Source organism: Anolis sagrei, chromosome 2 (genome assembly GCF_037176765.1).
Source record: "Anolis sagrei isolate rAnoSag1 chromosome 2, rAnoSag1.mat, whole genome shotgun sequence".
NCBI lineage: Eukaryota > Metazoa > Chordata > Lepidosauria > Squamata > Dactyloidae > Anolis > Anolis sagrei.
Window position 1 is genome coordinate 171,485,341 of NC_090022.1, and position 27,656 is coordinate 171,512,996.

General features: G+C 45.5%; 1 protein-coding gene across 1 annotated transcript; it reads right to left on the minus strand.

The window, feature by feature from the left end:
• On the minus strand, nt 1-26,193 carry DNASE2 (deoxyribonuclease 2, lysosomal). The gene is made up of 7 exons (XM_067464115.1): nt 25,966-26,193; nt 17,106-17,216; nt 13,293-13,470; nt 9,467-9,542; nt 6,105-6,269; nt 2,495-2,692; nt 1-813 (listed from the first exon to the last, which is right to left on the minus strand). The coding sequence occupies exons 2-7, from the start codon at nt 17,198-17,200 to the stop codon at nt 449-451; spliced, it is 1,077 nt and encodes a 358-aa protein (XP_067320216.1). The 5' UTR covers nt 17,201-17,216; nt 25,966-26,193; the 3' UTR covers nt 1-448.
• Between the last annotated feature and the right edge of the window lie 1,463 nt (nt 26,194-27,656).

A 27,656-nucleotide genomic window follows, 5' to 3' on the forward strand; every position in this document is an offset into this window, starting at 1 on the left:
CTTGGCAGGGGGTTGGACTGGATGGCCCATGAGGTCTCTTCCAACTCTTTGATTCTATGATTCTGTGACACCCCAAGGCCTGCCCAGTCCTACTCCATTCTGCCATGCAGGAATACATCAAAGCACTCCCAACAGATGATCATCAGCCTCTGTTTAAGAACCTCCAAAGAAGGAGACTCCACCACACTCCCATGCATTGTATTCCACTATTGAACAGCTTTCAAATCAAAATTTTCCCCCCCATCAAAAATGCTTTAGAGGAATAAAATAGTAGGAGAATCCATTCTCAAAAGAAAAAAGGGGTAAACCCGTCACACTGAACCATAACGTACTGTGATTGAAAGCTGAGAGAAGCAAATTGGATAGTAGGAGATACTTGTGACTAAGAATGCATCACCTCTTGAACTAGTCTCCATTTCCCTTTCCCAGTTCAGTGAGCTCTACTCCCCTAATACACAGAATGGCACCCTGCACCATCGCAGTCAGTATAATTCTGTACCAAGGAGTAGAAGGCTTTCCAGATAGCTGGATCACGACAGCAGACGATGCCACCTCCACGGTGTTCCTCTGCACAATTGCGGTTCATGTCCCCAACACAGGCCCAGCCGGGATCACTCTCGGTCCCCACACACCACTTGGAATGGTCTGACATGGAGGGGAAGCTTGTGGCCGGCTCCTGGAAAGCCACTTCCTCCACATTATAGACCCTGAAGTTTCCAGAACAGTTGGAAGGCAGGATCCCCGAAGACCTGTGCCAGAACTCAACGTAGAGGTCACTGGCAAGAGCCTGGGCCAGCCAGCCAGAGTACAAATCTGAAAGAGTAATATACAAAACACAATAACAACAACAACAACAACAATCTTTATTTATACCCCGCCACCATCTCCCTGATGGGGACTCAGGGCGGCTTACATGAGGCCAAGCCCAAACAACAAATTACAGCAGAATAAACCCAAAAATGCAAACCGAAGACAATAAGCAACAACTTCATAATTACATAAAACATGTGAATGCATAAAAATATGCAAACCGGGATTGTGGCGCAGCTGGCTGAGTGTCAGCTGCATTAAGATCACTCTGACCAAAATGTCATGAGTTGGAAGCCAGCCCGGGTTGGAATGGGTTTCCAACCAATTGTGTAGCCTGTTCTCGACCTTTGCAACCCGAAAAACAGTTGCATCTGTCAAGTAGGAAAATTAGGTACCACTAATTTATGAGGCCACTAATTTATGAGGCCATAAAAAAAGACTCCAGCAAGCACTCCAGCAAAAAGCATGTGGGGAATGCGGAAGTACTTCATCAGTGTCGCAGATGGACGATGAAAGCGACAGCTCCCCTGGTGGCCAGAAAAAGTTAAATAGCCTCTGTCTATGTCTGTCTATGTTGTATGTCAAAATTGGCATTGAATGTTTGCCATATATGTGTATACTGTAATCCGCCCTGAGTCCCTTGCGAAGTGAGAAGTAAATAAATAAATAAATAAATAAATAAATAAAATATAAAATTACAATAAACACAATCACAGTGACAAGGGGCGGGCTACATGTAATGATTAAAAGAAAAACTAATTAAAAAATCGGGTGAGATAAAGGAGAAGCAGGTTATTCGCGGAGGAGGGTTCATTATAGTGGGGGTTGTGGAATCAAGCTTTCCCACAAGGGGGGGGGGGACACGTATACTCCAATGAGAGAACGTTGAGGCTAAGCAATAGTGTAAGGTTGTATACCTACTCATCAAAGGTGCAACGGAAGAGCCAGGTTTTAAGGTTCTTTTTAAAGGTTTCTAGGGTAGGGGCTTTCCTAATCTCTCCAGGTAATGAGTTCCAGAGTTGGGGGGCCACAGAGGAAAAAGCTCTCTCTCTCCCTTGTGCTTACAAGGCGAGCTTGTGAAACTACCAGGGGCGAAAGAAGGGCCTCCCCAGAAGACCGGAGGGCCCGAGTTGGCACATGGAGGGAGATATGGTCACGAAGGTAGGGGATGATATAGGGGCCCCGTGTGTCGCAATTGGTTAAACTCTTGTGCGGGCAGGACTGTTGACTGACAGGTCAGTGGTTTGAATCTGGGGAGAGCTGGTTGAGCTCCCTCTGTCAGCTCTAGCTCCCCATCTGGTGACATGAGAGAAGCCTCCCACAACGATGGTAAAAAATATCAAACATCTGGGTGTCCCCTGGGCAATGTCCTTCCAGATGACCAATTCTCTCATACCAGAAGCAACATAGAATCATAGAATCCAAGAGTTGGAAGAGACCTCCTGGGCCATCCAGTCCAACCCCCTGCCAAGAAGCAGGAATATTGCATTCAAATCACCCCTGACAGATGGCCATCCAGCCTTTGTTTAAAAGCTTCCAAAGAAGGAGCCTCTACATGCAGTTTCTCAAGTCGCTCCTGACACGAAAAAAAATGGGGATGACATAACCACCTTCCTTTTAAGCTTATTTCATTCTCTACTGCACCCACCACGTCCCTTTTCACTTGTCCCAATCCAACACTTACCATCACCGAAGAAGCGAAATTTGGCAAAGCTGACAAATTCTTTGCCTCCAAGTGATGTCAACGGGACACTGGAGTTCCATGGCTCTTTCTGAACATGCCGCCCCTCCGATGCATTCAGCAATGCCGGCAGATCCTGGGCAAAAGTGCCTTCCACGCGACAATCATAAACGTGGGGTTCAGTGAAGAGAAGCTGTTTCCCTGGAACAAAACAACATGATGTGTAATGTCAGGTGTGCAAACTGGCTTGCAGTTCCATCCAGAAACAGAGAAGAAGCTCCTGGAAGAGAACTACAAAAGCAAGCAACCAGCAGATGTGTCAGGGCTGACCCTGGCAGGGAAGGACAGGAGGACCATTTCAAGTCAAATGTTTGTGTGGAAACACACAAGAAAGGGTGCAGAGTAGCCTGTCCCTCCTAGGATCATAGAATCATAGAATCCTAGAGTTGGAAGAGACCTCATGGGCCATCCAGTCCAACCCCCTGCCAAGAAGCAGGAATATTGCATTCAAATCACCCCTGACAGATGGCCATCCAGCCTCTGTTTAAAAGCTTCCAAAGAAGGAGCCTCCACCACACTCCGGGGCAGAGAGTTCCACTGCTGAACGGCTCTCACAGTCAGGAAGTTCTTCCTCATGTTCAGATGGAATCTCCTCTCTTGTAGTTTGAAGCCATTGTTCCGCGTCCTAGTCTCCAGGGAAGCAGAAAACAAGCTTGCTCCCTCCTCCCTGTGGCTTCCTCTCACATATTTATACATGGCTATCATATCCCCTCTCAGCCTTCTCTTCTTCAGGCTAAACATGCCCAGCTCCTTTAGCCGCTCCTCATAGGGCTTGTTCTCCAGACCTTTTATCATTTTAGTCGCTCTCCTCTGGACACATTCCAGCTTGTCAATATCTCTCTTGAATTGTGGTGCCCAGAACTGGACACAATATTCCAGATGTGGTCTAACCAAAACAGAATAGAGGGGTAGCATTACTTCCCTAGATCTAGACACTATGCTCCTCTTGATGCAGGCCAAAATCTCATTGGCTTTTTTTGCCGCCACATCACATTGTTGGCTCATGTTTAACTTGTTGTCCACGAGAACTCCAAGATCTTTTTCACATGTACTGCTCTCGAGCCAGGCGTCACCCATTCTGTATCTTTGCATTTCGTTTTTCCTGCCAAAGTGGAGTATCTTGCATTTGTCCCTGTTGAACTTCATTTTGTTAGTTTTGGCCCATCTCTCTAATCTGTCAAGATTGTTTTGAATCCTGCTCCTGTCCTCTGGACTATTGGCTATCCCTCCCGTCTGCAAACTTGATGATCCTGCCTTCTAGCCCTTCATCTAAGTCATTAATAAAGATGTTGAACAGGACCGGGCCCAGGACGGAACCCTGCGGCACTCCGGGACTGCTAGGGTTGTTTTGCTCATTCTTTAGGGGGAAAATGGCATTTGTATATTTGTATAGCACCCCTCTCTGCCTTCCGGCGACTCGAGGCAGTTTACAAGGCAAAATTCAATGCCACCAAAAACGCAATTACAATATGAAAACGCCAACATCAATAAAATAACACTGTAATAAAACATAATTCAATAAATGCTCATTAAAACAATATCCAGTCCTATCATGTAGTTGTTCTGTTTTTATGTCCATTAGTCAGTATTCGCAAATGCCTGCTCGAATAGCATTGTCTTAAGTTTCCTCCGAAATGCTAGAAGTGAATAATCCAATCTGATCTCCCTAGGAAGGGCGTTCCATAGCCGAGAGACCACCATTGAGAAGGCCCTGTCTCTCGTCCCTGCCAGCAGTGCTTGTGATGATGGCGGGACCGAGAGCAGGGCCTCTCCAGATGATCTTAAAGTCCTCAAAGGTTCATAAGGGGAGATTCGTTCGGACAGGTTAATTGGGCCAGAACCATTTAGGGCTTTATAGGTTAAGCAAGCACTTTGGATTAATAATCTATATAAATAAAAATGTAATGTTCGTTTGTGGGGTTAACAGAACTCAAAAACCACTGGGCGAATTGACACCAAATTTGGACACAATACACCTATCAGGCCAATGTATGCCCTTCAGGCAAATTGATTTTGTAATTTGGGAGTTGTAGTTGCTGGGATTTATAGTTCACCTACAATCAAAGAACATTCTGAACTCCACCAATGATGGAATTGAACCAATCTTGGGACACAGAACTCCCATGATCAACAGAAAACACTACAAGAGTTTGGTGGGCATTGACGTTGAGTTTGGGAGTTGTAGTTCGCCTACATCCAGAGATCACTGCAAACTCAAGCAATAATGGATCTGGACCAAACTCTACACAAATACTCAATATGCCCAAACGTGAACACTGGTGGAGTTTGGGGAAAATAGAATCTTGACATTTGGGAGTTGTAGTTGCTGGGATTTATAGTTAACCTACAATCACAGAGCATTCTCAACCCCACCAACGATAGAATTGGGCCAAACCTCCCACACAGAACCCCCATGTGGGCCACAGCAACGCGTGGCAGGGGACGGCTAGTAAAAAATAAAATAATAAAACTTTATTTATAACCCGCTCCATCTCCCTCAAGGGGACTCGGTGCGGCTTACACGAGGCCACACCCATCAGTACAATACACAACAATATAACACAATAACATAGTAAAACCAAAAAATAAAATACATAAATGCAAAACAATATAATAGCAACACAACAATATAAAATCAGATATGAATTGTGTGCGGTAGCGGACTGGCAGCCAGTGGAGCTGGCGCAACAGGGGAGTTGTATGCTCCCTGAGATCCACTCCAGTTAGCAACCTGGCCGCTGTCTGTTGGACCAATTGAAGCTTCTAGACAGTCTTCAAAGGCAACCCCATGTAGAGAGCGTTGCAGTAGTCTATACGGGATGTAACAAGAGCATGGACTACTGTGGCCAAGTCACACTTCCCAAGGTACGCGCGCAGCGAGCGCACAAGCTTTAACTGTGCGAATGCTCCCTTTGTCCCTGGACATCTAATCACCTCTCAACAAAAGATTGCTCCAGGCACTGCCAGGCAATCAAATGCTAATCAAAGTGGTCAGTTGAAACATTCACACCTAGCTCCAGCAGATAAGAGTCCTTTGTCTCACCCTGGTCATTCCACAGATATATAAACCCTTTTTCCTAGTTCCAACAGATCTCACTACCTCTGAGGATGCTTGCTGTAGATGCAGGCGAAACGTCAGGAGAGAATGCCTCTAGACCATGGCCATATAGCACGAATAAACCTACAACAACCCAGTACCATAAATCAGTGGTTCTCAACCTGGGGTCCCCAGATGTTTTTGGCCTTCAACTCCAGAAATCCTAACAGCTGGTAAACTGGCTGGGATTTCTGGGAGTTGTAGGCTAAAACACCTGGGGACCCACAGGCTGAGAACCACTGCCATAGATGCAGGTGAAACGTCAGGAGAAATGCCATATAGCCGGAACATGGCCATATAGCCGGAAAAAACCTACAACCCAATTAATATATTTTTGGGGAAATTGTACATTGGGAAATCAGGCTACCTCTTTTCTACAGAGGTTGCTCCAACTTCCAGTAGTTTATAATCTGTACCCGTTCAAATCCCCAGAAAATCTCATACACACCTACCTACCTATGTCTTTGAACTGGTTGTAAGAGTAGGTGACACACAGGAAGGTCTGCCCATAGAGCAGTGCACTGTGGGGCCAGGAATACTCCTTTTCATCTAGACTTGGAGGGAAGTGAGGAGTGCTATGAAGCAGCCAGAAACCCTGGTTCTGATCCAGAAGGATGGCACCTAAAGACAGAAAAACAGTGATGAACCTTCACTCATAAATTCAGAGATCCTTGGAGCCACAGCTAGGTCTCTTGATAGCTGGTCTGGCCACAAGAAATCCACCATACTGCACTAGAGACAAGTAAGTTGATAGGAAGACTGTTACACTAAAGCACTGAAACACCTTCTCACCGCAAACCACACTCTGTCCAGATAATCCAGTAAGTAAAAATTCATTTAAAGATGAGTATATAATAAATAAGCCAATTCAAAAGAGAGAACGAAGGTTCAAATGATTATTTCTAATATAGCCGAGAGTTCAAAATCCTTTCAAGTACAATGTCCAGAATCAATTCACAAAAATATCCATAAACAAGATAGCATGAATACAAGACAGGCAACCCATGCCTCACATGAACTAGAAGCAAGAACAAACTTATAAACCTGAATACATGAATTCCAATAACATAGGAACAAAAACCGAGAGCTGTTCACCTGAATACAACGTTGCTTTCACAAAGGATTGTACCAGCAGGTACCACATTAAAATGCAGTGCCCAAATGCGAATCAAGGAACAGGAAAGGCACTGCAGACCACTTCAATCAGAGAAGTCAGCCATAGCAGAGCACCTGATGGACCAACCTGGACACAGCATATTATTTGAGAACACAGAAATGCTGGACCACTCTCACAACCACCATGTCAGATATAAAGATTATCCCAGGAAGGATCACACCAAGCAGGGAGAGGGAACAGGGAATTCTGAAAATGTGAATCCCACAAGCTACCAACCTTTTATAAGGAATATCACAGGGGAGATTTATAAAACAGGGAAAGATATAACTGTGTATAGCTATATAGCTATATTTGAATGACATCTGAACTGAGGAGTTTTGTAACTGTTTCTTCAATTGGGGTACGCTGCCACCTTATTGCTTAGTATTCAGGCTGAGTTATATGTGTGGAGAGGATACTTAGTAACACCCTTCTGTGTTACTATGGTATTTATTTTCCTCAGAGGGTTTAAATACCAATGATGTCCACACACAGGCTGTTGTAATGTGTTAACTATAATAAAACGTTTATTTAACAGGCTTAAACTCTTCTGGTACAAATGTGTAATTATTTCTGTAAGTTAATGGCACAAAAACGTTTGGTTACGTTTGATGTACAATTCTTAGATGGGTACTGGGTTTGAATCTAGAGTTAACAAACCGGAGATTATCTCAGGAAACTAATCTCTGATGATAATTCCAAACCAAATTCCCACTTTCTGGAATCTAGCCACACAACCTTGGCCTAGCCTTCCTCAGGAATAAAAGAAACAGACCATAAGCAAGGTCCTGTTCCCACTGTCAGTATTCCTGGCTAATTCCTCTAGCCCTTGAATACTACAAAAGATTAACCCAATTCTCCTATCTAGCACTATCCAACCGACTACCTAACTCCAAACTGACAAATCCCAGCTGCCAAAACTCAAGCCTCCAATTCAAAAAGTACACTTTTTCCTCTATTTGAATATTAGGCTCCGCCCCCTATTCCTAACCAATCCTGGCCATCTTCTCTCTGCTTACAGGACTAGGACACGCCCCCTCTAAGAAAACCTGACCTAAGATGGCGTCTCCCTGTTTCCCTATCCTAAGATGGCCACCAGGGCTTCGCTAGGCCCATATTCTAACCGTTCAGGCCGACAGGCTTCGCTAGGCCCACTTTCTGGCTGCTAAAGGTAAGGGTTCTTCACATCAGACTACACAGTGAAGCCATTGAAATCCATAAGCATGTGGACAATTTCAACAGAAAGGAGGAAACAATGAAAACAGGTTTTACAATGTATTGTAATGTAATATAGCTGAGTCATGCACTGCTAATAGGCTTCTATTGGAAATGCTGAGTTATGCATTCACTGTATATAGGGAATCATTTGGGGAATGTGTTCTGGCCTAGTCCAGGTGATTGTGAATGATGTAATCCTGGGTCTGAGTTAAGTTAATGAGGTGGGAACCAATCAGTGATTGCTATGTGTGGTTGTATAGAATTGTATATAAGGAAGTCATGTACAGTGTATATTTCTCTCCTTGTGCTGTGATGCTGTTCGTCAAAGGCTCTATGTAATTGATTAAAAGAACCTGTCTGCTAAGACAAGATATAACTGTGTGCTGTGGTAAGTTTAAAGTGTCATCTAGATTGGAGGGGAAAACAATAGTAAAACTGACAATGGCCAGGCATGTGCTCAAGTGTCTGTAAAAGGTTCCAGAGTGACTGCAGGCTGTGGGAGCAGTTGACTGAAAATACTGTGCAGGAAGAAGCTACTGGAAAGCGCTGAAGTTGTGCAACTGATCTGCTGCTGAATTGTGAAATTAATCACAACAATCTGGCTACCAGTATTTAAAGAGTCTAAAATTACAGCAGTAAAACAACACTCAAATACAGGGCAACTCCATAGAGGAAAAAATCAGGGACAGCGAATCACTTCTCAATAAAAGATTCCCCCAGGCACTAACAAGCCACACCAAAAAACTGTCAGGCCATCAACTAGTAATCAAGGTGGCCAATTGAAAAAATTACCCCTACCCCATCAACTAGTAATCAAGGTGGCCAATTGAAAAAATTACCCCTACTTTCTCCCACCCTGGACATTCCACAGATATATAAACCCAAATTTCCTAGTTCCAACAGACCTCACTACCTCTGAGGATGCCTGCCATAGATGCAGACAAAATGTCAGGAGAGAATGCTTTTAGAACATGGCCATATAGCCCAAAAAACCTACAACAACCCACTTTAAAAGGCCTCAATCCCTCCCAAAACATCTTTCTCAAATACTTGCTTTTCCTCGCCTTATCTCTAAGCCTCTGGGAAAAGCGAGTCTGTCTTTGTTGCATGCTGCCTCTGCAGTTCCAAGTGCCTTGACCTAGACAAACATTCGTCTCCCACATTTCTCTCAGCCTGCACTTCTGGCAAGTTCTCATGAGAACTGATATCACTTTCTTCAGTCTCGTGGAAACTGCCAGGAGATTCCAAAACAATTCTCTCTAGGCCCCTTCTATTCTTTGTGAATCTATCCCAGCATCCCCCCTCTTCATTTTCTGACCACTCAGAATCTGACCAGGCTACCATAAAGACATCACTAGCAATAATGGAGAAGAAATCTCATCCACCGTCAGGACGAAAAATATTAGGTGTACCCCTGAGGGTGCATCCGGAGCACATGCACTACCTTTTGTGTGGCCCTTGTTGGTGGAAGAATGATTTTTGGGAGGAGCATCATTGTACAGGACATAGGCAGTTTCCTCCTGGAAGCCAAAGAAAGTAGAAAAGTAGTTAAAAGTGCAGTCTTCCCTCCACTTTTGCAGGTTTGACTTTTATGGATTTGATTATCCACCGATTTGATGAAAATGTTATCTTTAGGAATCTCTAGGTCTTAAAGAAAACATTCCCTCATTGGAGGGAAGGATAGTAGAGGCAAAGATGAAATGCTTTGGCCATACCAACCCCAGAGATTACTTCGGTCCGAAAACCAAAATTTGCTTAAAGTCCCCAACATCCGGACTTATCATCTGTCTGCTACTAGGCAGAGAGCCTTCTCGATTGTGGCCCCTTATTTATGGAATGCCTTGCCAGTTGAAACCCGAACCATAGAATCATAGAATCCTAGAGTTGGAAGAGATCTCATGGGCCATCCAGTCCAGCCCCCTGCCAAGAAGCAGGAATATTGTATTCAAATCACCCCTGACAGATGGCCATCCAGCCTCTGTTTAAAAGCTTCCAAAGAAGGAGCCTCCACCACACTCCGGGGCAGAGAGTTCCACAGCTGAATGGCTCTCACAGTCAGGAGGTTCTTCCTCATGTTCAGATGGAATCTCCTCTCTTGTAGTTTGAAGCCATTGTTCCGTGTCCTAGTCTCCAGGGAAGCAGAAAACAAGCTTGCTCCCTCCTCCCTGTGGCTTCCTCTCACATATTTATACATGGCTATCATATCCCCTCTCAGCCTTCTCTTCTGCAGGCTAAACATGCCCAGCTCCTTAAGCCGCTCCTCATAGGGCTTGTTCTCCAGACCTTTTATCATTTTAGTCGCTCTCCATCCGAGAACCATCCGAGACCTACTTGCTTTTCAGAAAGCCTGTAAAAACTTTCTTTTCCGACAAGCTTTCAATGGGTGAATAATTCGGGACTATGTCTGTTCTCGTTTTTATTGTTTTTTAAAGTTGGTTGTATTGTTTTAATCTACTGCTGTAAACCACTCCGGGCCAAACTGGGTGTGGCGGTATACAAGTCAAATAAATAAATAAATAAAATATCATGAGAAGACAGGAAAGCTTAGAGAAGACAATTATGCTAGGAAAAATGGAAGGAAAAAGGAAGAGGGGCCGACCACGGGCAAGATGGATGGATGGCATCCTTGAAGTGACTGGATTGACCTTGAAGGAGCTGGGGGTGGTGATGGCTGACAGGGAACTCTGGCATGGACTGGTCCATGAAGTCACAAAGCGTCGGAAATGACTGAATGATTTTTTTTTATCGTGTCAGGAGCAAGTCGCTTCTGGTGTGAGAGAATTGGCCGTCTCCAAGGACGTTGCCCAGGGGACGCCTGGATGATTTGATGTTTTTATCATCCTTGTGGGAGGCTTCTCTCATGTCCCCGCATGAAGAGCTGGAGCTGATAGAGGGAGCTCATCCGCCTCTCCCCAGATTCGAACCTGCGACCTGTCGGTCTTCAGTCCTGCCGGCACAAGGGTTTAACCCACTACGCCACCGGGGACTGAATGAATGAACAACAACAGAGAGAACGTGATCCTTGAGAGAACACCAGTGTGATTATATTTATTTATTTATTTATTTATTTATTTATTTATTTATTATTCAAACTTATATGCCACCACTCCCCTAGGGCTTGGAGCGACTTACAAGAACAGACTAAAATCTAAAACAATTTAAAAAACAGCAATATCAATGATCAAAAGCCTGTCGAAACAAATGTCTTACATGCCCTGCGGAAAGCTGATAAGTCCCGTAAGGCACGGACTTCAGGTGGCAGAGTATTCCAGAGTGATGGTGCCACTGCTGTAAAGGCTCTGCGTCTGGTTGCTGTTAGACGCAAGGTCTTGACACTGGGAATTTCCAACAAATCTTGGTCCTCAGAACGGAGGGATCTCTGGGGTTGGTAGGGGGTGAAGCGGTCCCTCAGGTACATCGGCCCCAGACCATGCAAGGCCTTAAAGGTGAGTACCATCACTTTGAAAGTGATCCGGTGCTCAGTTGGTAACCAATGCACCATAAGATTGGTGTTATGTGGCATCTCATTGGAACTCTCGCAAGAAGCCGAGCAGCTGCATTTTGTACCAACTTAAGCTTCCGGATCACCGACAGAGGAAGGCCAATGTAGAGGGCATTACAGTAGTCCAGTCTTGAGATGACCGTGGCCTGGATCACCATAGCTAGGTCGTCCCTGGACAGGTAGGGGGCCAGCCGTCTAGCCTGCTGCAGATGAAAAAAGGCAGTTCTGCTAACTGGTCCAAGAGGGTCCAAGAGGACTCCCAGACTCTTTACCAATGATGACGGGCGTAGTGCCTCGCCATCCAGGGTAGGCAGCTGGATATCCCCACTGCCCGGTTGACCCAGCCATAGGATCTCCGTCTTTGCTGGATTCACCCTCAACCTGCTGGCACGCAGCCATCCAGTAACGGCCTCAAGGCATTGATGAAAATTATCGTGTACAGAGTCTGGTCGGCCTTCCATCTTCAGCACCAGCTGAGTGTCATCGGCGTACTGATAACACTCAAGCCCAAAACCTCGAACCAGCTGAGCAAGTGGTCGCATATAGATGTTAGACAACAGAGGGGAGAGAATGGCCCCCTGAGGAACCCCACAAAGTAGAGGAGACCTCTCAGAGACCAGACCTCCCCTCTCCACTTGCTGTCCACGGTTGTGAAGAAAGGAGGACAGCCAGTTTAAAGCTGTCCCCTGACTCCAGCGACAGCAAGGCGGTGGGTCAAAAGATTGTAATCAATTGTAATATTGTCAAAATCCAGCAGAAGTAGACAACAGAGCCATGATAGGAGATTCCTAGAGAGCTGTTCTCTCAAGTTAAGAAACATAACAGTTAAGAAATTCATGGCTTTTCACTTTCACAGACATTCTGTGCTCCTGATCCCAGCAAATTTGAATGGCTGACTACTCATCCCCGGATCCCCCTTCCCAACAATTTTACATTGCCCTATCTCCCAGGGTTTTAAAATTTTATCTTTGAATTTGGCCCCGCCAAGTGTAATTCCTTTGTGTTTTAATGTTTGATTTTATATTGCTGGGTTGTCTATTATATTGGTTTTGCATTTTATGTATTTTATTTTCTGGTTTTGTTATGTTTTTGGGTAATATTGTGTTTATTGTACTGATGGGCATGGCCTCATGTAAGCCGCCCCGAGTCCCCCTGGGGGAGATGGGCGGGGTATAAATAAAGTATTATTATTATTATTATTATTATTATTACTATTATTATTACCGGGATTGTGGCGCAGCTGGCTGAGTGTCAGCTGTATTAAGATCACTCTGACCAAAAGGTCATGAGTTCGAAGCCAGCCCAGGTTGGAGTGGGTTTCCAACCAATTGTGTGTAGCCTGTTGTCGACCTTTGCAACCCGAAAGACAGTTGCATCTGTCAAGTAGGAAAATTAGGTACCACCTTAAAGTGTGGGGAGGCTAAATTAACTGATTTATGAGGCCATAAAGAAGACTCCAGCAAAGCATTCCAGCGGGGAAGCATGCGGGGAATGCGGAAGTACTTCATCAGCGTCATAGATGGATGATGAAAGTGACAGCTCCCCTGGCAGCCAGAAAAAGTTAAATAGCCTCTGTGTATGTCTGTATATGTTTGTATGTCAAAAATTGGCATTGAATGTTTGCCATATATGTGTACACTGTAATCAGCCCTGAGTCCACTGCGGGGTGAGAAGGGCGGAATATAAAAGCTTTAAATAAATAAATAAATAAATAAATAAATAAATAATTATTAGGGCAGCTTTTCTTTTCCCCTTCTCTCTGACTCACCTGCCTCCGTATTGCCACTGTGTATAGTTGTTGCAGGGTCCGACCCACGGCTCCCTTGGTACTGTTCATCAGACTCCTGCCTTGTACCCAACCCTGGGTATTTTCATCTTGATACATGTATTGCATGCCCTCCGCTGGAGGGCTATGGTGAGGCTGGGGTAACTTGTAGACAATAAACCTGAAATCCAAACCCACGCAGATCACAAATTTATCATAGACGAGGTCGCACCAGTCTTTATTCATTTTTCACATGAGTCACAGGTAAGCAAGATGGCTATAATATAAATATAATATAAACAATATAAATAATATAATAATAATATAATAATAAATAATAATATAAATAACAATAATCTATATAAATAAAATGTAATGTTCGTTTGTGCTATTCACAGAACTCAGAAACCACTGGGGCAATTGACACCAAATTTGGACACTATGTCCCTAACAACCCAATGTATGTTCTCCACTAAAAAAAAAACCAAAAACAAAAAGCAGAAAGGACTTCTAAACTCCATGTCCACAAAGGGGAAACTGCATGTCTACAGAGGCCCATGGTCACGCCCCCTCCTCTTCGCGGGGAAACAGCCGGCCGTTAAAGCCAGGCGCACATGCACAGCCACACACACACACACACACAAGTGAGTGGAGGTGGAGGTGCGCCGCATGCAGCCCCTTCTCTTTCCCTCCTATGTCAGGAGAGCAGTCTCCTCCTCCTCCTTTCCCTGTTGGGAAAGCAGCAGCAACGGAGCATCCACTCAAGGAAGAAGGGGAGGAGGGGGAGGAGGAGGAGGAGGGGGGGAGGCGAGGAAGGTCCACGATGCTTGAATGAAGGACCTTCCTTCTCTCCCTCCCTTCAATTCTTTCCTCCCTTTCCTTCCTTCTCCTTCCTTTCCTTCTTTCCCTCCTTCCCTTCCTTCCTGTCCCTCCTTCCTTCTTCCTTTCCTTCTTTTCCTCCCTCCCTTTCCTCCTTCTTTCCCTTTCTTCATTTCCTTCCCCTTCATTTCCTTCCCTCCCTCCTTTCTTCAGCCCCCTCCTTTCTTTCCCTCCTTCCTTCCTTCTCCTTCCTCCCTTACTGTCCCTCCTTCTTTTTTTCTTCCTTCCCTTCTTTCCCTCCCCCCTTCCTTTTTCCTTCCTTCCTATCCCTCCTTCCTTCTTCCTTTCCTTCTTTTCCTCCCTCCCTCCTTTTCCTCCTTCTTCCCCTTTCTTCATTTCCTTCCCCTTCATTTCCTTCCCTCCCTCCTTTCTTCATCCTCTCCTTTCTTTCCCTCCTTCCTTCCTCCTCCTTCTCTTCCTGTCCCTCCTTCTTTCTTTTCCTTCCTTCCTGTCCCTCCTTCCTTCCTTCTTCCTTTCCTTCTTTCTAAGATATAAATACAATATTAAATGGAAGGGACAGTCAAAAAGTAACGAGAGAAGGAGGGAAAAAGGGAAGGAAGGAAGGAGAGAAGCAGGGAGGGAAAGAAGGAAAGAAGGAAAGAGAAGCAAGGAAGAAGAGAAGGAAATAAAAAGTGAAAGGAAAAAGAGAGGGAAGGAAGGAGAGAAGGAATGAAAGATAGGGAAGGAAGGAAGGATGTAACCAAAGAGCAAAGAAAGGGAGGAAAGAAACAGGTAGAGATGGAAGAAAGATGAGAGATAGGGAAAGAAAAAGAGCAAAGGAAGGAAAGAGGGAAGGAAGGAGAGAAAGAGGGAAGGAAGGTTAGCCACAGCAACCCGTGGCGGGTACAACTAGTATAATAATATAAATAATATAATATAAACAAAGGTGTCAGGATAGAAATCAATTGAGATGTAAAATCTTGGAATTAACTTTAGAAGGAGAGGACTTCAATGAGAATGTTACACCCGATTTATCCCAGATCTACAAAGAAAAGAGGTTTGTAGCTCTTATAGAAGGAAAAAACACACTCTGGATTTGTGCAAAGTAGCATCCAGAAAGCTTATGACTACCAGAGAAATAAAAGCCTGAGGAGGAAAAGGAAAATCTCTATTTTATCTTGCTTTTTGTAAGTCAAAGAAGGGGAACTTTGGAAATCGTGTCTCCCACCCAGCCCTTCTCTTCCTTGCTATAAGACAGTGGTTCCCAACCTGTGGTCTGTGGACCACGAAAGAATCATAGAATCAAAGAGTTGGAAGAGACCTCATGGGCCATCCAGTCCAACCCCCTGCCAAGAAGCAGGAATATTGCATTCAAAGCACCCCTGACAGATGGCCATCCAGCCTCTGTTTAAAAGCTTCCAAAGAAGGAGCCTCCACCACATTCCGGGGCAGAGAGTTCCACTGCTGAACGGCTCTCACAGTCAGGAAGTTCTTCCTAATGTTCAGATGGAATCTCCTTTCTTGAGTTTGAAGCCATTGTTCCTTGTCCTAATCTCCATGGAAGCAGAAAACAAGCTTGCTCCCTCCTTCCTCTCACATATTTATACATGGCTATCATGTCTCCTCTCATCCTTCTCTTCTTCAGGCTAAACATGCCCAGCTCCTTAAGCCGCTCCTCATAGGGCTTGTTCTCCAGACCCTTGATCATTTTAGTGACACATTCCAGCTTGTCAATATCTCTCTTGAATTGTGGTGCCCAGAATTGGACACAATATTCCAGGTGTGGTCTAACCAAAGCGGAATAGAGGGGTAGCATTACTTCCCTATATCTAGACACCAGAGGTCCCCAAGAACTAAAATATGGTCCGCGGCCTCACTGTTACCACACCGTTCCAATGAGAGTAACTGATCTTGCAAAACCCTCTCATAGTGCCGATACTTATTAAATATAGTTTTCTGTGGTCGAACAGATGCCGACAACTGGATGGCATTATGCTCTGTATCAGAAACTAAAGCCGATATGATCTGTCTAATGCAGTTTTCTGAATCAGCATCCCAAATAACCAAACCGAATCTAAAGTTGTCCAAAAACAGATTCATAACCCTTTTGGTACTAATGTTGGAAAGTGGTCCCTGGTCAAAGTGGTGCCTGGTAAATAATAAAAAAAAGGTTGGGAACCACTGCTAAAAATATACTGGAAAGTTTGCTTAAGGGCAAAATACAAATATTTGAAACTAACTGTACCCGCCACGCGTTGTTGTGGCCAACCTTCCCTCTTTCTCCCCTTCTTTCCCTCCTTCCTTCACTCCCTCTTTCCTTCCTTCCTTCCTTCCTTCCTTCCTTCCTTCCTTCCTTCCTTCCTGTCTTTCCTTCTCTTCTTCCTTCTCTCTTTCCTTCCTTCCCCCTTTTTCTTCTGCTGTCTCCCTTTTCTTCCTTCTCTCTTTCCTTCTTTCCTTCCTCCCTCTTTCTCTACATCTTCACCCCTTTCTTTCGCTCCCTCTTTTCTTCCTTCTTTTACCTTTTTTCTTTCCTTCTCTCCTTCCTTCTCTAACTTTCCTTCCTTCCCCCTTTTTCTTTCCCTCCCTTTCTCTTCTTTCTTCTTTTTTTACCTCTTTCCTTCCATGCTTCCTTCTCCCTTTCCTTCTTTCTTTTCCTCCATCTTTCTTTCCCTCCATCTTTCTTTCTTTCTTTCTTTCTTTCTTTCTTTCTTTCTTTCTTTCTTGCTTTTCTCCCCTTCCATCCCCCTTTCTTCCCTTTTTTCTGTATTGCCATTTAGCTTTCCGTCATTTAGCTTTTTGGGGGGTTTTAAGTCCCTTCTGCTGTGTTTTTCAGTGTTTTTATGATTGAAGGACATACATTGGGTTGTTAGGTATATGCTGTCCAAATTTGGTGTCAATTCCCCCAGTGGTTTTTGAGTTCTGTTAATCCCACAAACGAACATTACATTTTTATTTATATAGATGAAATGAGAAATAGACCAGGTAAAATGAACTCACCAGTCCACAGGATTTCCAGAGTCGTCATAGCAGGAAATACTCCCCTCAACAAGATTGTGGAGGAAGGTTAAGGAGAGAACCAGGATAAGGAGCATGAGGCCTTTGGCAGTCCTTCAAAAGCACATAGAACCAGAATATTATTGAGTTGGAGGGGATCCTATAGGGCGTTGTTGTGTGCTTTCAAATCATTTCAGATTTAGGTTGACTCTGAGCGAGGGCCGGGTAAATGACCTGGGAGGGCCGTATCCAGCCCCCGGGCCATAGTTTGAGGATCCCTGCTCTAGAGTGTATGTTTGTTTCCCCTCCAGAGTGGTTTAACCCACTGTGCCACCGGGGGCTCCTGTCCCACAAGGATGATAAGACATCAAAACTTCCTAGCATCCCCTGGGCAACATCCTTGCAGACGGCCAATTCTCTCACACCAGAACCAATTGTGAGCTGTTCAACAGTGGAACTGTCTGACAGGTTGCAGGTTCGAATCCATGGAGAACGCAGATGACCTCCTTCTATCAGCTCCAGCTCCTCATGCCTGGACATGAGAGAAGCCTTCCACAAGGATTTTTTTTTTGTTGTGTCAAGAGTGACTTGAGAAACTGCAAGTCGCTTCTGGTGGGAGAGAATTGGCTGTCTGCAAGGACATTGCCCGGGGATGCCCGGATGTTTTGATGTTTTACCATCCTTGTGGGAGGCTTCTCTCATGTCCCCACATGGGGAGCTGGAGCTGACAGAGGGAGCTCATCCACACTCTCCTTGGATTCGAATCTATGACCTGTCGGTCTTCAGTACTACCGGCACAGGGGTTTAACCCACTGTGCCACCGGGAGCTCCTGTCCCACAAAGATGATAAGACATCAAAACTTCCGAGCATCCCCTGGGCAACATCCTTGCAGACGGCCAATTCTCTCACACCAGAACCAATTGTGAGCTGTTCAACAGTGGAACTGTCTGACAGGTTGCAGGTTCGAATCCAGGGAGAACGCAGATGACCTCCTTCTATCAGCTCCAGCTCCTCATGCCTGGACATGAGAGAAGCCTTCCACAAGGATTTTTTTTTTGGTTGTGTCAGGAGTGACTTGAGAAACTGCAAGTCGCTTCTGGTGGGAGAGAATTGGCTGTCTGCAAGGACGTTGCCCGGGGATGCCCGGATGTTTTGATGTTTTACCATCCTTGTGGGAGGCTTCTCTCATGTCCCCACATGGGGAGCTGGAGCTGACAGAGGGAGCTCATCCGCACTCTCCCTGGATTCGAATCTATGACCTGTCGGTCTTCAGTACTACCGGCACAGTGGTTTAACCCACTGCGCCACCGGGAGCTCCTGTCCCACAAGGATGATAAGACATCAAAACTTCCGAGCATCCCCTGGGCAACATCCTTGCAGACAGCCAATTCTCTCACACCAGAACCAATTGTGAGCTGTTCAACAGTGGAACTGTCTGACAGGTTGCAGGTTCGAATCCAGGGAGAACGCAGATGACCTCCTTCTATCAGCTCCAGCTCCTCATGCCTGGACATGAGAAAAGCCTTCCACAAGGATTTTTTTTTTTGTTGTGTCAGGAGTGACTTGAGAAACTGCAAGTCACTTCTGGTGGGAGAGAATTGGCTGTCTGCAAGGACATTGCCCGGGGATGCCCGGATGTTTTGATGTTTTACCATCCTTGTGGGAGGTTTCTCTCATGTCCCCACATGGGGAGCTGGAGCTGACAGAGGGAGCTCATCCACACTCTCCTTGGATTCGAATCTATGACCTGTCGGTCTTCAGTACTACCGGCACAGGGGTTTAACCCACTGCGCCACTGGGGGCTCCTGTCCCACAAGGATGGTAAGACATCAAAACATCCAGGCATCCCCTAGGCAACGTCCTTGCAGACGACCAATTCTCTCACACCAGAACCGATTTGCAATTTCTCAAGTCATTCCTGATATGACCACCCTCCAAAAAAAAAAAACCCAGTGGAACTCTCTGCCTTGGAGTGTGGGATAGCTAATACTTTAAAGGACAGGAGCAGAATTCAAAATGACCTTAACAGGTTAGAGGAGCTGAGTCTGGTGGAAGCTCCTTCCCTTTGAAGCTTTCAAACTGAGGCTGGATGGTCATCTGTCAAGGATACTTTGATTGTGATTTTCCAGCATGCCAGGGGGTTGGACTAGATGGCCCATGTGGTCTCTTCCAACTCTGTGATTCTATGGGCCTGGTCCTGTTCAACATCTTTATTAATGACTTAGATGAAGGGCTAGAAGGCATGATCATCAAGTTTGCAGACGACACCAAATTGGGAGGGATAGCCAATAGTCCAGAGGACAGGAGCAGAATTCAAAATGACCTTAACAGGTTAGAGGAGCTGAGTCTGGTGGAAGCTCCTTCCCTTTGAAGCTTTCAAACTGAGGCTGGATGGTCATCTGTCAAGGATACTTTGATTGTGATTTTCCAGCATGCGATCTTGACAGATTAGAGAGATGGGCCAAAACTAACAAAATGAAGTTCAACAGTGACAAATGCAAGATACTCCACTTTGGCAGAAAAAATGAAACGCAAAGATACAGAATGGGGGACGCCTGGCTCGAGAGCAGTACGTGTGAAAAAGATCTTGGAGTCCTCGTGGACAACAAGTTAAACATGAGCCAACAATGTGATGTGGCGGCAAAAAAAGCCAATGGGAATTTGGCCTGCATCAATAGGAGCATAGTGTTTAGATCTAAGGAAGTAATGCTACCCCTCTATTCTGCTTTGGTTAGACCACATCTGGAATATTGTGTCCAATTCTGGGCACCACAATTCAAGAGAGATATTGACAAGCTGGAATGTGTCCAGAGGAGGGCGACTAAAATGATCAAGGGTCTGGAGAACAAGCCCTATGAGGAGCGGCTTAGGGAACTGGGCATGTTTAGCCTGAAGAAGAGAAGGCTGAGAGGAGATATGATAGCCATGTATAAATATGTGAGAGGAAGCCACAGGGAGGAGGGAGCAAGCTTGTTTTCTGCTTCCTTGGAGACTAGGACGCGGAACAATGGCTTCAAACTACAAGAGAGGAGATTCCATCTGAACATTAGGAAGAACTTCCTGACTGTGAGAGCCGTTCAGCAGTGGAACTCTCTGCCCCGGAGTGTGGTGGAGGCTCCTTCTTTGGAAGCTTTTAAGCAGAGGCTGGATGGCCATCTGTCAGGGGTGATTTGAATGCAATATTCCTGCTTCTTGGCAGGGGGTTGGACTGGATGGCCCATGAGATCTCTTCCAACTCTTTGATTCTATGATTCTATGAGAGCAACACACCTCACCTTTATCATTTGACTCTTACTACAGCAATACGAATGCTGCAAGTTCTTTGTTCTGACACATTAGCACAGTTCTCACCAAACTTGTTGCAACAAGACTCTTTTAATGTATTCTCCCTCCCCCAAGCAAAACTTGGGGAAATAGTGTTGCTGCCTTTGAGAAATATAGCTGCTAAAATTCGTATCCAATTTAGCTAGGTGGCATAAGTGACTGTGGCTTTTGGGAACTGAAATTCAAAAGTCACTTGACATGTTCTGCTTTTGCTAGCGATTCTGTGAAAGTACTCCTTCACAACACGCGTAGGGCTCTATCTACATTAAGCATTTCATGGAGTTTGACACCACCTTCAAACTGCGGTGGCCAGACAACAGACACATCACTACTCTCCTGCAACAGCTGGTATTTGAGGGTGAGAAAGGCAGTCATGAACGAGCTTAGGGTTACCAAAAGTCCCTTAATATAAGGAATTCCCCTTACTTGAATGCTGAAAAGTGTGTCCTTGTATAAAGAGTCATAGAGTTAGAAGAGATGGAATCATAGAGTTGGAAAAGACCTCATGGGCCATCCAGTCCAACCTCGGCCAAGAGTACAAGGTCCAACAAATTCCTCGCTTGCCTTGCAGACAATTTCATGGTCCAGAAGGTAGAAGAGGCAACAAGGGGGTTGACTACTCTTGATCTCATCCTAACAAATGCAGAGGACCTGATCGATGCAGTTAAAGTGGTCGGATCCTTAGAGGCAAGTGACCATGTGCTCCTGCAATTTGAGGTACAAAGAAAGGCCAAAACTAAGACAGGTCAAACACACATTTTGGACTTTAGGAGAGCTGATTTCCAAAAAATGAAGGAAACACTAAGCAGCATTCTGTGGATACTAAAAGACAAGGGAGTTACGGATGGATGGGAATTTCTCAAGAGTGAAATACTCAAGGCGAAATTGCAAACCGTGCCAACAAAGAGAAAAAATAGGACAAGTGCAAAGAAGCCAGAATGGATGTCCCTACAGGTGTTGGCTATTTGTTTGAATTCTTCTTTGGTGATTTCTCCCTTTTTTCACTTCTTGTGCATGTCTCTTTTGTGTCTTAGCACAGTTAGAAAGAACTTCTTTCTGTGCTAAGACACAAAAGAGACATGCACAAGAAGTGAAAAAAGGGAGAAATCACTAAAGAAGAATTCAAACAAATAGTCAACACCTGTAGGGAAAAGGTCCGCAAGGCTAAAGCACAAAACGAGCTCAGGCTTGCCAGGGACATTAAAAACAATAAAAAGGGCTTCTTTTCTTATGTCAGTAGAAAAAGGAAAAACAAGCAGGCAATAGGGCCTCTTCGAGGAGAAGATGGGGAAAAGGCAGAGCTACTTAATGCCTTCTTTGCCTGAGTCTTCTCACAAAAAGAATGTCATCTTCAACTTCAGCAAGATGGAGCGGATGAGGGATTAGAGGACATCCAATCCCAAATTGGGAAACAAGTCGTCCAGGAATACCTGGCTGCTCTAAATGAGTTCAAGTCCCCAGGGCCAGATCAACTACACCCAAGAGTATTGAAGGAACTAGCGGAAGTCATTTCGGAACCATTGGCAATCATCTTTGAGAGTTATTGGAGAACGGGAGAAGTTCCAGCAGACTGAGGAGGGCCAATGTGGTTCCAATCTTCAAGAAGGGAAAAAAGGATGACCCAAACAATTACTGTCTGGTCAGCCTCATGTCGATACCAGGCAAGATTCTGCAAAAGATTGTTAAGAAGGAGGCTCCACCACAATCCGGAGCATAGAGTTCCACTGCTGAACAGCTCTCACAGTCAGGAAGTTCTTCCTCATGTTCAGATGGAATCTCCTTTCTTGTAGTTTGAAGCCATTGTTCCGCATCCTAGTCTCCAGGAAAGCAGAAAACAAGATTGCTCCCCACTCCCTATGACTTCCTCTCACATATTTATACATGGCTATAATGCCTCTTCTCAGCCTTCTCTTCTTCAGGCTAAACATGCCCAGCTCTTTAAGCCGCTCCTCATAGGGCTTGTTCTCCAGACCCTTGATCATTTTAGTCCCCCTCCTCTGGACACATTCCAGCTTGTGGTTATATGAGTCTATACTGCCAAATAAACCAGTTCAAAGCAAATAATCTGGATTTTATATGGCAGCATAGAAGGGGCCTCAGTGTCAACATAGATGATGTGATCCAATCAGATTCAGAACTGCTTCTGTGTGACCTAAAAGAAGCCAAATATTCACTTCCATGCAGATCTGCCCGCCACATGGCCTTGGAGGCATCTACAGACAAAGTTGGGAAGTTCTTCCTAAAGTTGAGGTGCAATCTCCTTTCCTGTAATTTGAACCCATTGCTCCACAAGAAAGACCCTGAACAGCATTTGGTCCAGGACAGAACTCTCTTTGCGGCTCCTCACTAGTCACTTCTTTCCAGGACGAAGGGGAACCATTGGTGAGCACTCTTTTGGGTTGGGTCGCTCAACCCGATATCCCAGAATATCAAGGCAGGAAATCCTACAATATCTGCTTTGAACAGGGTTAACTGAGTCCATAATCAGATAATGTGGGATTTTCTGCCTTGATATTCTGGGATATAAGGCTGTGTGGAAGGGTTCCAAGAAGATCATGAAGGACCTTGTTGAAGGCCTTCCTGAAATCTAGATCTGCTACAGCATTCATTTATCTGAATTTCGAAAACCAGGCTGCTACAAAAGGACCTGTTCAGCTGAAGTGGGAAATCGAAAGCACGGGGCAAAAACCAGTTCCAACAAGCTCTTGGCACCAGACCAGAGGAAACCTGACTCATCAGAACTTGGGTCTGACGCCAGATGAATCTGGTCCCTTCCACACAGCCATATAATTCAGAATACCAAAGCAGATAATCCACAATATTGTCGAAGGCTTTCATGGCTGGAATCACTGGGTTGTTGTAGGTTTTTTGGGCTATATGGCCATGTTCTAGAAGCATTCTCTCCTGACGTTTCATCCGCATCTATGGCAAGCATCCTCTGAGGATGCTTGCCAGAGATGCAGGCAAAACGTCAGGGGAGAATGCTTCTAGAACATGGCCATATAGCCCGAAAAACCTGCTTGCATAGATGCAGGCGAAATGTCAGGAGATAATGCTTCTAGAACATCATGGCCATATAGCCTGAAAAACCTGCTTGCCATAGATGCAGGCGAAACGTCAGGAGAGAATACTTTTAGAACATGGCCATGCTTGCCATAGATGCAGGTGAAACATCAGGAGAGAATGCTTCTAGAACATGGCCATATAGCCCGAAAAACCCACTTGCCATAGATGCAGGCGAAACGTCAGGAGAGAATGCTTCTAGAACATGGCCATGCTTGCCATAGATGCAGGCGAAATGTCAGAAGAGAATGCTTATAGAACTTGGCCATGCTTGGCATAGATGCAGGCGAAATGTCAGGAGAGAATGTTTCTAGAACATGGTCATGCTTGCCATAGATGCAGGTGAAACGTCAAGAGATAAAACATGGCCATATAGCCCGAAAAACCTGCTTGCCATAGATCCAGGCAAAATGTCAGAAGAGAATGCTTCTAGAACTTGGCCATGCTTGGCATAAATGCAGGCGAAACATCAGGGGAGAATGCTTCTAGAACATGGCCATACAGCCCAAAAAACCTGCTTGCATAGATGCAGGCAAAATGTCAGGAGAGAATGCTTCTAGAACATCATGGCCATATAGACCGAAAAACCCTCTTGCCATAGATGCAGGCGAAACACCAGGAGATAATGCTTCTAGAATATGGCCATGCTTGCCATAGATGCAGGCGAAACATCAGGAGATGATGCTTCTAGAACATGGCCATGCTTGCCATAGATGCAGGCGAAACATCAGGAGAGAATGAGAACATGGCCATATAGCCTGAAAAACCTGCTTGCCATAAATCCAGGCAAAATGTCAGAAGAGAATGCTTCTAGAACTTGGCCATGCTTGGCATAAATGCAGGCGAAACATCAGGGGAGAATGCTTCTAGAACATGGCCATACAGCCCAAAAAACCTGCTTGCATAGATGCAGGCAAAATGTCAGGAGAGAATGCTTCTAGAACATCATGGCCATATAGACCGAAAAACCCTCTTGCCATAGATGCAGGCAAAACATCAGGAGATAATGCTTCTAGAACATGGCCATATAGCCCGAGAAACCTGCTTGCCATAGATGCAGGCGAAACATCAGGAGATAATGCTTCTAGAACATGGCCATTTAGCCGGAAAAACCTGCTTGCCATAGATGCAGGCAAAACATCAGGACAGAATGCTTCTAGAACATGGTCATATTACCCGAAAAACCTGATTGAATAGATGCAGGCGAAACGTCAGGAAAGAATGCTTCTAGAACATGGACATATTGCCCGAAAAACTTGCTTGCCATAGATGCAGGCGAAATGTCAGGAGAGAATGCTTCTAGAACATGGTCATATTGCCCGAAAAATCTGATTGAATAGATGCAGGCGAAACGTCAGGAAAGAACGCTTCTAGAACATGGCCATATAGCCTGAAAAACCTGCTTCAATAGATGCAGGCGAAATGTCAGGAGAGAATGCTTCTAGAACATGGTCATATAGCCCGAAAAACCTGCTTGCCATAGATGCAGGCAAAACATCAGGAGAGAATGCTTCTAGAACATGGCCATATAGCCCAAAAAACCTGCTTCAATAGATGCAGGCGAAATGTCAGGAGAGAATGCTTCTAGAACATGGCCATATAGCCCAAAAAACCTGCTTCAATAGATGCAGGCGAAACATCAGGAGAGAATGCTTCTAGAACATGGCCATATAGCCCAAAAAACCTGCTTCAATAGATGCAGGCGAAACGTCAGGAGAGAACGCTTCTAGAACATGGCCATATAGCCCGAAAAACCTGCTTGAATAGATGCAGGCGAAACGTCAGGAGAGAACGCTTCTAGAACATGGCCATATAGCCCGAAAAACCTGCTTGAATAGATGCAGGCGAAACGTCAGGAGAGAACGCTTCTAGAACATGGCCATATAGCCCGAAAGCCCTGCTTGCCATAGATGCAGGCGAAACATCAGGAGAGAATGCTTCTAGAACATGGCCATATTGCCTGAAAAACCAGCTTGCCATAGATGCAGGCGAAACATCAGGAGAGAATGCTTCTAGAACATGGCTATATAGCCTGGAAAAACCTACAACAACCCAATCCACAATATCCTCTTTAACTAATTCTCCTTTAACTAGGGCCCAAAGACAGCTGGATAAAACCCCAAATTACCTGCTTTGAACTGGATTATATGGCAGTGTGGACTCAGGTCCTTTCACACAGCCATATAACCAGAATAACAAGGCAGAAAATCCCCCACGTTCTGCTTTGCACTGGGTTATCTGAGTCCACACTGCCATATATTCCAGTCCAAAGCAGATAGTGTGGAATTTTATTCAGCTGTGTGGAAGAAGGGGTCCCAAGATCTTTCTGTTTATCCCCGATTACCTGGCAGTGGGGACTCATATAATCCGGTTTAAAGCAGGAAACCTGGGATCAGATCCTGGGGTATAGATATATATATAGGGTCTGTCTGGAAGTAAACCTTATAATCTACAGTCCTTCCTCGGTCTTGTTACCTGGAGTTGAAGAGAAAACCCCCGGGGCATGTGCAAAGATCCACTGGTCGCTGCTTGTGTTTGTGGATGAAGGCGGCAGGGTCTCCTGCCTCTCACTCCACAGGCGCGTGCCTTCGCTGCACTCTGCACATGCCCAGAGCCTCTCGCTTTCTAAACACTGAAGAAAGGGGAACTCTTCCCGCTTCGGATCTTCGGAGAAACCTCCCATTTCCGAGCCGGCTGGGGCTCCTCCTCCCCGGCTCCTCGGAAGGCCTCCCTCCGCCCTTTCTCTTCTTTCTCTCCCCGCCAGCGCCACCTAGTGGCAGAGGGAGGGACACTCTCTTTAGGGACCTCACCCCACTGAATGGACTTAGGCGATCCCTCGTTGGACGAGTAAGATGGTCTTCCTTGATGACTATTTTTGTGGGTTTGTAGGTGGCTGTAGAGCCCTATTCTTGACCCGCATCTTCTCCCACAGTGAAGGCATTGGTTTCAAGGTGGAAGGCGGTCCCGGTCGGGGTTGGCTTGACGCGCCTTCCTCTTGGCACGTTTCTCTCTTTCACCCTCCACTCGTGCCTCCTCGAATTCTGCAGCACTGCTGGTCACAGCTGACCTCCAGCTGGAGCGCTTAAGGGCCAGGGCTTCCCAGTTCTCAGTGTCTATGCCAGAGTTTTTAAGGTTGGCTTTGAGCCCATCTTTGAATCTCTTTTCCTGTCCACCAACATTCTGTTTTCCGTTCTTGAGTTCGGAGTAGAGCAACTGCTTTGGGAGACGGTGGTCAGGCATCCGGACAACGTGGCCGGTCCAGCAGAGTTGATGGCAAGGGACCATTGCTTCGATGCTGGTGATCTTTGCTTCTTCCAGGACGCTGACGTTTGTCCGCTTGTCTTCCCAAGAGATTTGCAGGATTATCCGGAGACAGCGCTGATGGAATCGTTCCAGGAGTTGCATGTGATATCTGTAGACAGTCCACGTTTCGCAGGCATAGAGCAGGGTTGGGAGGGCAATAGCTTTATAAACAAGCACCTTGGTATCCTCAAACACTCTCTGCTTCATTCGGGAAAATGCTGCGCTCGCAGAGCTCAGGCGGTGTTGTATTTCGGTGTTGATGTTGACTTTGGTGGAGAGGTGGCTGCCAAGGTAGCGGAAATGGTCAATATTTTCTAATGTTACACCATCTGACATTGGGGAGGGGTTGGCTGGTGACTGCTGAAACAGCACTTTGGTTTTCTCGATGTTCAGTGACAGGCCGAGCTTCTCATATGCTTCTGCGAAGGTGTTTAGAGTGGCTTGTAGATCTTCTTCTGAATGCGCACAGATGACATTGTCATCAGCATACTGGAGTTCTATAACAGATGTTGTTGCAACCTTGGTTTTGGCTTTCAGTCTGCTGAGGTTGAATAGATTGCCATCTGTCCAATAGATGATTTCCACTCCGGTGGGAAGCTTCCCATCAACAAGATGAAGTATCATAGCGATGAAGATGGAGAATAAAGTTGGGGCAATAACACATCCCTGTTTGACACCTGATTCCACCTTAAATAGGTCACTTTGGGAGCTATTGCTGTCCAATACTGTTGCCATCATGTCATCATGGAGGAGCTGCAGGATGTTCACAAATTTGTTAGGGCACCCGATTTTTTGGAGGATGGTCCAGAGAGCGCTGCGGTTCACTGTGTCGAATGCCTTTGCAAGGTCGATGAATGCCATGT

Coding starts and splice junctions, on each gene's coding strand:
- DNASE2 (XM_067464115.1), bottom strand. CDS start 17,200: ATGCTCCTTATCCTGGTTCTCTCCTTAACCTTCCTCCACAATCTTGTT. Junction 9,543..13,292: donor CAGTGGCAATACGGAGGCAG/GTGAGTCAGAGA, acceptor TTTGGCTTCCAG/GAGGAAACTGCCTATGTCCT. Junction 814..2,494: donor ATTTCGCTTCTTCGGTGATG/GTAAGTGTTGGA, acceptor TTACTCTTTCAG/ATTTGTACTCTGGCTGGCTG.